The sequence below is a fragment of the Jaculus jaculus genome, chromosome 4 (genome assembly GCF_020740685.1).
Source record: "Jaculus jaculus isolate mJacJac1 chromosome 4, mJacJac1.mat.Y.cur, whole genome shotgun sequence".
Classification (NCBI taxonomy): domain Eukaryota; kingdom Metazoa; phylum Chordata; class Mammalia; order Rodentia; family Dipodidae; genus Jaculus; species Jaculus jaculus.
In genome coordinates, this window is record NC_059105.1 from 18,984,768 (window position 1) to 18,994,733 (window position 9,966).

A 9,966-nucleotide genomic window follows, 5' to 3' on the forward strand; every position below is an offset into this window, starting at 1 on the left:
ACAAACGCAAAAGAAGCAGGCTGCCAGTGAAGACCCATTGCCTCACCTAGCTAAGTGCCCAGTACCCACCTGATTTCCTTCCGGGAGCTCTCCAGTCTGCAGCCAGCTGTGTGCAGGAGCAACACAGGTTGAAAGACTATGTGACTCTTCGACAAGCAGCAGGCTTAGTCCTCCTGTCCCTCCTCCACAGAGTCCTAAACTCCTCCACCCTGCCTCCCTCTTCCCGCCTCCCCCAGCACAGGCTGCAGCAGCTTTGAGCTCGCCCAGCCAGACGTATCATACAGCCAGCCAAGGCGCCTTGAAGGCCCCTTATTCCATGAATTCCAGGAGGTCAAGGAAGCAAGCCAGGGCTCTGGGCGATGAGAGGTGGGCCTGTGACCGGTCAGGTGTCACAGGTATCACGTGTGTGTGCCCGCTGTGGGGGCTGGTGTGTGCCTCTGCACCATCCTGGCGCTCCAGTACGTGGCTCTGCGAGGCGCCAGGCCTTCCCGCGCGCTGCCCTTTGGACCCGGGTGTTCATTTTCCGATCATTTCTTTTGCCTTTCGCATCCAAGGTCTGCTCCAGCCCAGGCAGTAGGAGGGAGAGAGGGTAGAGGATGGAGAAAGACGGTGCAGTCAAGGGCTCTGCCCCACCATTGTCAGCCTGGACCACAGGAACTCCGGTTGCCATGCCACCCTCGTGTGTGCCCCTCTCACATTCCTATGGTGGATAGAGACCCAAGGGCCACCCGTATGTATTTATTTGAGATAAAGAGAGAGAGAATGGATGTGCCAGGTCCTCTGGCCACCGCAAATGAACTCCACGTGCGTGTACCATTTTGTAAATCTTTTATTCGTAAATACATGGCTTCTGGGGAATTGAATGTGGATCCTTAGGCTTTGCAGGCAAATGCCTTACCTGTCAGCAATTTCTCCAGCCCCTTGCTTGTGTTTTCTAGAAAGCACTACAGTGTAACAGTTCGTTTTATTACTGCTATGTCTATCCCAGAAGAAAGGAGGCTCCAGAAAGGCAGAAAATGGCCTTGTGTCAGCCTGGCATGGGATTTAAAAAAAACGGGCGTGGTGGCGCACACCTTTAATCCCAGCACTAGGGAGGCAGAGGTAGGAGGATTGCCATGAGTTTGAAGCCACTCTGAGATTACATAGTCAATTCCAAGTCAGCCTCAGCTAGAGTGAGACCCTAAAACAAACAAAAGTTCAAATCCAGCTGGTCTCAGGAAGGTCTGGCTATTCAACTGCCCGCACTGTCTCCCTACAAAGCACAGGGTTTTCCTTCAATTTCCCAGCATGGGGTGGAATAGGGACCAAACATGCAGGACTCATGTGCCTCAGTGACTTGGGCTGTTTCAGGCTGGGTGAAGGTAGAAGCAGAAGGCCTTGCTGTGGAAACAAGCTTAGAAAGCCCGTCACTGGCTGGGCATGGTGGCATTCAGGAGACAGAGGTAGGAAGATCGCTGTGGGTTCAAGGCCAGCCTGAGACTACATAGTGAATGCCAGGTCAGCCTGGGCTAGCACGAGACCCTACCTCGAGAAACAGAAAAAGAAACACCAAAAAAAAAAATTAAAAAGAAAGTCTGTCATTGTATCCTGTCCAGTCCCAGCCCTGAGCATATACCTGGTACCTATTTTGTACTCCCCAAAGTGCAGGTAGGGCAGTACCACCACCTTATCTGCAAGCCGAGGCCAGGGATGGGCAGCAGAGAACTGACCCAAGAAGATGATCCAAGGAATTTGGTTGGGTTAAGGGTAGGCTGGGAGGGAGGCAGGGAGGCCTGTGGGAGCCAGAGTGAAGTGCCCGGATTAATGGTCTGGGATTGGAGGCCTGGAAGTGGGGGTGCAGGGAACCAAGGGGGAAAGGAGAAGCCAGGAAGGGAGCACCGGCTGGGGGCACTAAGAACCAGCTGAGGCACGGGGGTAGGGGCGATTGGGCACCAGGGGTCAGAGTTCAGACGCCCCCACCAGCAGCAGCAGCATCCCGGCCAGCAACCGCAGGGCCGAGGTGGGGCGGGGGCCCTCGCTGCGGCCGGCAGGGGGCGGCAGCCCGCAGTCCGCGTAGGGCTCCAGGCAGCCCGCGAAGGCCATGACGTGCGCGATGTAGTTCTGCTCCTGCACGCCGTGCACCAGGTGCGCCTGCGGGCCGCGCGCGAAAACCGCCACGTCCTCGCCGCCGTGCGTCTCCGACGCCACGGGCACCGCCGCCTGCTGCCGGTACGCGGGGTCGCCTGGCGGGACAGGGCGTTCAGGGCGGGTGGCCTCCTCCCCCTGCAGGAGGCACATCGGGCCCTCCCCCCTCCAGGGGACAACCCCCACTGTACTCACTGCTCTCTTGGTCAGTGACATCAGGCCGGACCCCTCCCCTGAGTATGTAGCCTGGGCCGTTCCCATACAAGATGGAGGTAAAGGATTTGCCATCCTGAGCCTTGAAGGGAGCCAGCCCTGCAGGAAGAGGAGGGGACACCTTGTGAATGTGTCAGAACCCCCACTTTTATGTTCTGTTTTGTTTTTCGAGGTAGAGTTTCACTCTAGCTCAGGCTGACCTGGAACTCACTATGTAGTCTAGGGTGGCCTTGAACTCCCAGCGATCCTTCTACCTCTGCCTCCCGAGTGCTGGGGTTAAAGGCACTTAAAGGTATATGGCACCATGCCCAGCCAGCCCCTTTTTTTTACCTGGTCAGCTAACCACCACTATATCCCTAACAAGACAGTTGCTCTTATGACTACTGGACAGATGGAATAATCCCAGAGAGAAATTTCTGCCGTATGATAGAGGCAGTTACACCTGCCACTGTCCCCTGGCCTACCGAAGATGGAGGTCCCCCGATATGTGTAGCCACCAAAGGAGAAGACATGGGAGTGATCGGCAGTGACCACGGTCAGCGTGTCCTTCTCATCGGTGAGCTGGCTCGCCCTGTCGATGGCAGCGTCAAACATGACAGCTTCATTCAGTGCCAGGTAAGCTGAGGACTTGTGGTGACCATGGTCGATGCGGCCTCCTGCAGGAAGCCAGTGATGGAGGTCATGTTTGAGCGTGCCTTAGACCCCTGTCCCCTCTTGTTTTCTGCCAGCAACAACCACTCACCTTCTACAAAGAGGTAGAAACCCCTGGGGTTCCTACTCAGCAGGCGCACGGCCACCTCTGTCATCTCCATCAGGGACGGGTCGAGTGTGGGATCCTGGTGGCTCTCATACTTCATGTGTTCAGGCTCAAAGAGACCTGAAGGATAAGGGAACCCACGCTCACCACCAGGCTGGACAGTAGGGTGATGGCACACACACACATGCACTGCCCCAGTGGAGCTTGTCTGGGGGCTGTCAGGGCGCAATGTCAGATTACCCATGAGGTGAGTCACTGCTGGGTCCTGGGATGCCTGAATGAGTTCTGTGTGATTCCAGACATACCGGGCCCCCTGGAGGGAGACAGCCAGCCTTAGCACACAGCCCAGTGGTACCAGCCCTGCCCTAGTCCTGGCCCAGCCCCCTGGCCCGGAATCCCCATCACCTGGTGCTTAGCCAGCCATTCCTTTACCAGGTTCCGTCCATCCAACCTGGTTCCGTTCTGGGCTGGGTGTTCAGGGTCCGGTGTCTCCCTGGGAAACATGAACTTGCGGCCCCCACCGAGGATCACCTGTGGGCAGAGGATTAGTGTGGGGTGCCTCATCAGTTCCCCTGCCCTCTCCTGCCAGATTGGTGTGTAGATCTGTGAGAAGAGCCCATCCTGGATGAAGTTTCTACACCCATCTTCTGCCTGTTGCCTGGAGGCCTGAGTTCAGGCTGTTGGCACCTAGTACTACAGCCAATACAAGGCCCACCTCTGTCCCCTCTCTCCCTCACTCTTGGGGCTTTTTTTTTTTCCTTCTGAGGTAGGGTCTCACTCTAGCCCAGGCTGACGTGGAATTTACTATGTAGTCTCTCTCAGTCTGGCCTCGAACTCACGGTAATCCTCCTACACCTCTGCCTCCCCAGTGCTGGGATTAAAGGCGTGCGCCACCACGCCCGGCTCTTGGGCTTCTTACATCAATGTCCATGTTGTAGACCAGCTGCGTAGCGATGTCCTTGCAGCCTTCTTGCTGTGCTGAGGTGGGCATCTGTGCGTCCGAGTACCAGTTTCGGTTCACCGTGTGTGCGTAGGTGGCGGCTGGGGAGGCGTGCTGCACCGAGGTGGTGGTCACCACGCCCACGGACTTTCCTGAAGGTGGCAGAGGTCAGCTGGACCACCCAGTGCTCCTTCCTACCTTTGTCCCAGAGCCTGGTCCCAACCCACCTGCTTTCTTGGCACGGTGCATCACAGAGATGACCTCGCTGCCCCGTGTTGTGTTGCACTGGTCAACTTGGGCAGCCGCACTCAAGCCGATGATCTTGAAGTTGGTCTTGACCCCGCACAGGTAGGCTGTGGCCGTGCCTGCGCTGTCTGGGACCTGTCTGTCCACGTTGTATGTCTGGGGACACAGAGACTCTCTCTCAGCTCTGTTCTATTCTGCTCGATTGCTCTTGATCCTTGACTTCCAGGACATGACCCTCCTGCTGTGGGTCCTGGCTGCCCAGGTGCTCCCTGTTACACTGCCAGCCAGACCTTGTCCCCCACGCCTACCGTAGGACTCATCTCCCTGTGCTCACCTTGGACAAAGCCATGTATGGGAAGCGGTCCATGGCCAGGGGTGTCTCAGGCCCCAGATTGCCTGCCCTCTGTCCCTTTAGGATCCGGGTGGCTGTCACTGTAGATACTCCCATGCCTAAAGGAGTAGAATCTAGTCAGACCAGACAGAGCTCCCCGGTTGGACTTATGGACTTGGGTTCAAGGGCCCCAGGGCCGGCGCACTCACCGTCCCCCAGGAAGATGATGAGGTTCTTGGCCGAGGTTTGAATGGGCCGCAGCTTCTTGGCGACATCCAGGGCCTCAGCCGCCTTTCGGTTCCAGAAGGCTGGGTTCTCCTCCTCCACTGGCCAAGGGGAGAGCAGAGGCAGGGTCAGACTGAAGGCCAGTGTGTGGGGGTGAGGGGCAAGCAGGTAGGGGAGCCCCAGTACCTGGGATGATGCATTGGGCCAGCCTGAGACCCAGCAGTAGCAGCAGCACCCAGGATCCTTGCATGATGGTGGCTAATGGTAAAATAGCAACAGACGAGGAGGCTGTGACTCCAAGGGACCCACAGAGACACTGGCTGCTGGGCTCAACTAGAGGGTTTCTGACTGAAAGGATCAGTGTCCCTCCCTAATCCCCGGGCCACACCCTGACCCTACCCCTGCTGCCCTGGGAATTAAAGGCATTCTGTCTGCTGGGGAAGTGCAGGGTGTGCCTGGGTTGGCCTGAAGCAGTGTCTTGACCCAGGGTGCTACATGCGAACCCCAAGGGTCTCCTCCATGTTGCATGGGAGGCTGGGAACCACTGCTATGTTAGTGATGAGCTCTTGCCTTGTATCACTGGGGCCACCCATCTTCCGCTCAAGTTATTTTGTGGGGACCCCTCATTCACTTTATTCTTGGTAGCCAGAGAGGTGGCTTGGAGGCCTTGTCCTCAATTGTCTTCTTGTTTGGTTTGGTCTTGTTGGGGTAGACGAAGTGCCCAGGAACGTTCACTGGGAGCACTGTTGCGGAGACAAGGCGGAGCTAGAGGGGTCACATCGAGTGGGGACCTTGCTTGTGTCTGAAAAGATCGCGGCTCACAGCGCGCTGGACCCTGGGGGTACGTTTGGAGGCAGGCAGGGGGAGGAGGTACCCTAGGCCAAAGCCTGGTTCAGGCCAGCAAGAGCTGGGTCTGGGAGCAGACAAGCTTTGCTCTTACAGTAACCCTGTTCCCTTAGACAAGTATAGGGGTTCCAGGGTGAATCAGTCCTGCGCAGGTATAGTCTGAGGCATGAAACCAGAAACTTTCTATAGCCTGAGGATGGGTACAAAGTATTTCTTCAGACAGTAATCTCACCTCCTAGTGTCTTTTCTTCCTTCCTTCCTTCCTTCCTTCCTTCCTTCCTTCCTTCCTTCCTTCCTTCCTTCCTTCCTTTCTTTCTTTCTTTCTTTCTTTCTTTCTTTCAGTCTTTCCTTCCTTCCTTCCTTTTTTTTGTTTTTGACTTTTCTAGATAGGGATCTTACTCTAGCCCAGGCTAACCTGGAATTAATCTCATGCTCACCTCAAATTTACAACAATCCTCCTACCTTAGCTTCTTGAGGATTAAAGGCGTGTGCCACCATACTCGGCTTTTTCTTTCTTTCTTTTTTTCTTTTTTGTTTTTTGCTTTTTCGAGGTAGGGTCTCACTCTAGCCCAGGCTGACCTGGAATTCACTTTGTATTCTCAGGCCAGCCTCGAACTCATGGTGATCCTTCTACCTCTGCCTCTTCAGTGCTGAGATTAAAGGTGTGTGCCACCATGCTCGGCTTATCTTTCTTTTCTAAAAGTTTTTTAAATTTATTTGAGAGAGAGATAAAGAGACAGAGAGTAAGTATGGGCATTCCAGATCCTCCTGCCACTACAAATGGACTCCAGACACATGCACTTTGTGCAGTTGGCTTCACGTGGTGCTGGGGAATTGACCTAAGCCATCAGGCTTTCAGGCTTTATAAGCAAGCACATTTAGCTGCTTAGCCATATCTCTAGCCCCTCCTATTGTCTTTTCAAAAGAATCAAAAGTAGGGTCGAGATCTCTGTACACCAGGTTCAGAGCAACATCATTCGTAGTAGCCAAGACATAGGTAGGAACAACCCTAAACCCATGGATGGATGAAGGGATCAAGAAATGTGGTCCGGGCTGGAGAGATGGCTTAGCGGTTAAGCGCTTGCCTGTGAAGCCTAAGGACCCCGGTTTGAGGCTCGGTTCCCCAGGTCCCACGTTAGCCAGATGCACAAGGGGGCGCACGTGTCTGGAGTTCGTTTGCAGAGGCTGGAAGCCCTGGTGCGCCCATTCTCTCTCTCTCCCTCTATCTGTCTTTCTCTCTGTGTCTGTCGCTCTCAAATAAATAAATAAAAAATTTACAAAAAAAAAAAAAAAAAGAAATGTGGTCCAGCCGGGTGTGGTGGCACATGCCTTGAATCCCAGCACTCAGGAGGCAGATGTAGGAGGATCACCATGAGTTCGAGGGCATCCTGAGAGTACATAGTGAATTCCAGGTCAACCTGAGCTACAATGAGACCCTACCTTGAAAAAAAAAAAAAAAAAGAGGGGCTTGAGAGATGGCTTAGAAGTTAAGGCACTTGCCTGTAAAGTCTGTGAACCCTGGTTCGATTCTCCAGTACCCAGATAAGCCAGTTGCACAAGCACATGCATCTGGACCTTGCAGTGGCTGGAGGCCCTGGTGTGCCCATTCTCACTCTCTCTTAAATAAATAAAAATATTAAAAACAAAAAGCAAAACACAAAAGAGCCGGGTGTGGCGGCACACACCTTTAATCCCAGCACCAGGGAGGCAGAGGTAGGAGGATCACCGTGAGTTCAAGGCCACCCTGAGACTACATAGTGAATTCCAGGTCAGCCTGAGCTAGAGTGAGACCCTAACTCGAAAAAAACAAAAAACTATCTTTAAACTGTACCCAGTGCATGCCACCTACAGCAGCCTCCTTTTCCACTGAGGCTTCCTTACCACAGGCCTGACTCCCAAGACCACATGCATCCTGGGAACTGAAGTTCTCTGAATAAATTGCATTTATATGAAAGAACCTCCAGAAGTCAGACATGGGCTGTGCACTTAAGGTCCCCAGGAAGGCTAAGGTGGAAGGATTGCTGGAATCCGCAGGTTTGATGTTAGAACTGGGCAATGTGGTGAATTCCAGAACTGCCTTATTCTATATCAAGACTCAGCCTCAGATAAGCAGCCGGGCGTGGTGGCACACACCTTTAATCTCAGCACTCCGGAGACTGAGGTAGGAGGATCACTGTGAGTTCGAGGTTAGCCTGGAACAACAGAGTAAGTTCCAGGTCAACCTGGGCTACAGTGAGACCCTACCTTGCAAACCCTGCCCCCCCAAACAAAATAAAAACGGAGGAGGAAGAAGGATGTGGAGCATGAGGAAGGAGGAAGAGAAGGAGAAAAGAGAGGTCGTCCTGTCCTGCAGACTGCTTTACCATGGCTGATAAGACATGGTGATGATCACAGTGGAGGTGCAATGTAGGTGGAAAGCCAAAACGACCTTGGGCTATCTTAGTCCCCCAATAGCTTCAATTTTGTACGTGACAGCATTGCTGTGACTGTTGGTAAGGGAAACCTCTCAGGCTGTATCACTCAGCCTTCACAACCTCTGGCCTCTCGAGCCCTAAAGCTCAGAATGGGACAGATCACATGTGACAGCTGTAGAAGAAGCCCACAGAGCCCGGCTCCTACAGTGTCACAGACGTGCTGACCTCTGACCTCTTTCTGCTCTGTGCTTATAAAAGATCATGTGGCCACAGTGAGCCACACCATTCACGGGGGCTTCAGCACATGTTTCAATGTCATGGTCACTCATATGTGGCTCAAAATAAATGAATTTCTTCTTGGGGAAGAAGTGAGGTTTGAGAGAGGAGTGCTGGATGACAGACGCGTACCATCATGCTAGCTAAACTACATTATTTACTTTATTTTTTAAAATTAATTAATTTATTTATTTGAGAGTGACAGACACAGAAAGACAGATAGAGGGAGAGAGAGAGAATGGGCACACCAGGGCTTCCAGCCTCAGCAAACGAACTCCAGACATGTGCGCCCCTTGTGCATCTGGCTAACGTGGGACCTGGGGAACCGAGCCTCGAACTGGGGTCCTTAGGCTTCACAGGCAAGCGCTTAACCGCTAAGCCATCTCTCCAGCCCCATTATTTACTTTAAAACAGAGCCTTTCTTTGGTTCGTTGAATTAGCTGGTTTTTGTGGGTTTTGTTTTGTTTGTTTGTTTTTTTCCAGGGTCTCAGTCTAGCCCAGGCTGACGTGGAGTTCACTCTATAGTCTCAGGGTGGCCTCAAACACTCAGCAATCCTCCTGGCATTAAGGGTGTGTGCCATCACGCCTGGCTAGTTTTGTTTTATTTTGAGGTAGTCCAGGCTGGCCTGGAACTCACCTCACTACGTAGCCCAGGAGTCACTATGTAGGCTTAGGCTGCTCTCAAACTCACAGCGATCCTCTTACCTCAGTCCCCACATGCTGGCATTAAAGGTATGTGCTACCCTGCCTGACCCTTTTAATTTTTATTTTGAGGTGAGTTACCCGTAGTAAGCGATCTTAACTATGTATCCCAGGGTGCCTTGAAACTTAGAGAAATCGTCTCCTGAAGCTTCCCTAGGGATGAGATTATAGGCGTGAGCCAACATGCCTCGCTTGTCTTGTTTTACTGTCACGTAGCCCAAGCTAGCCCGAGGATTACCTTGACCTCCTGATAGTCCTGCCTCCACCTCCTGAGTGCTGCATTACAAACAGCTGCCAGCTGTTTGTTTGTTTTGGTTTTTTTTGTTCTTGGCTTTTGAGTCAGGGTCTCATGTGACCCAGGGTGACTTCAGACTTGCTACGTAGCAGAGGCAGCCCTGGGACTCCTGACCCCTACTGCTTCCACCTCTGAATATGGAGATTTTAGGTGTCTGTCACCGCGGTTTGGCTACATGCATCATTTTGTTCTTGTTTTGAGGCAGGGTCTTGTGTAGCTCAGGCTGGCTTTGAACTCTGTGTGTAACAAAAAAGTAACCTTGAATTCCTGGTCTTCTTCCCTCTACCTCCTGAGTGGCTGAGATGGCAGGCCTGTGCTACCAGGCCTGGATTCCCATGGTACTGGGCACCCACTCCAGGGCATGCTACCCAAGCACTTTACTAATTAATTGATCTACAGCCCCGGCCCACATGGATCATCTTTGGCTCTTTGAGGTAGGGTCTCACTTTATCCCAGGCTGACCTGGAACTCACTCTTCAGTCCCAGACTGACCTTGAATTAAAAACATGTACCACCATGCTTAACAAGCACTTTTTTTAAGGTTCCTTTTAGTTTTATTCTTGTTTTTCAAATTTCTATTAACAATATCCATGATTA

The 9,966-nt window shown here is 52.8% G+C and overlaps 1 protein-coding gene across 1 annotated transcript; it reads right to left on the reverse strand.

The window, feature by feature from the left end:
* Positions 1-1,938: 1,938 nt before the first annotated feature.
* On the reverse strand, positions 1,939-5,086 carry LOC101613732 (alkaline phosphatase, germ cell type-like). The gene is made up of 11 exons (XM_004662216.2): positions 5,023-5,086; positions 4,821-4,937; positions 4,615-4,730; positions 4,262-4,436; positions 4,014-4,186; positions 3,500-3,625; positions 3,335-3,407; positions 3,080-3,214; positions 2,802-2,993; positions 2,320-2,436; positions 1,939-2,222 (listed from the first exon to the last, which is right to left on the reverse strand). Exons 1-11 carry the CDS (start codon positions 5,084-5,086, stop codon positions 1,939-1,941), a joined length of 1,572 nt encoding a protein of 523 aa, XP_004662273.2.
* Between the last annotated feature and the right edge of the window lie 4,880 nt (positions 5,087-9,966).

Excerpts from the sequence above, each read along its gene's own strand:
- LOC101613732 (XM_004662216.2), bottom strand. The coding sequence starts at position 5,086 with ATGCAAGGATCCTGGGTGCTGCTGCTACTGCTGGGTCTCAGGCTGGCC. Across the intron at positions 4,437-4,614 it reads CATACATGGCTTTGTCCAAG|ACATACAACGTGGACAGACA; the intron begins GTGAGCACAGGG and ends CTGTGTCCCCAG. Across the intron at positions 2,994-3,079 it reads TTTCTACCTCTTTGTAGAAG|GAGGCCGCATCGACCATGGT; the intron begins GTGAGTGGTTGT and ends GGCTTCCTGCAG.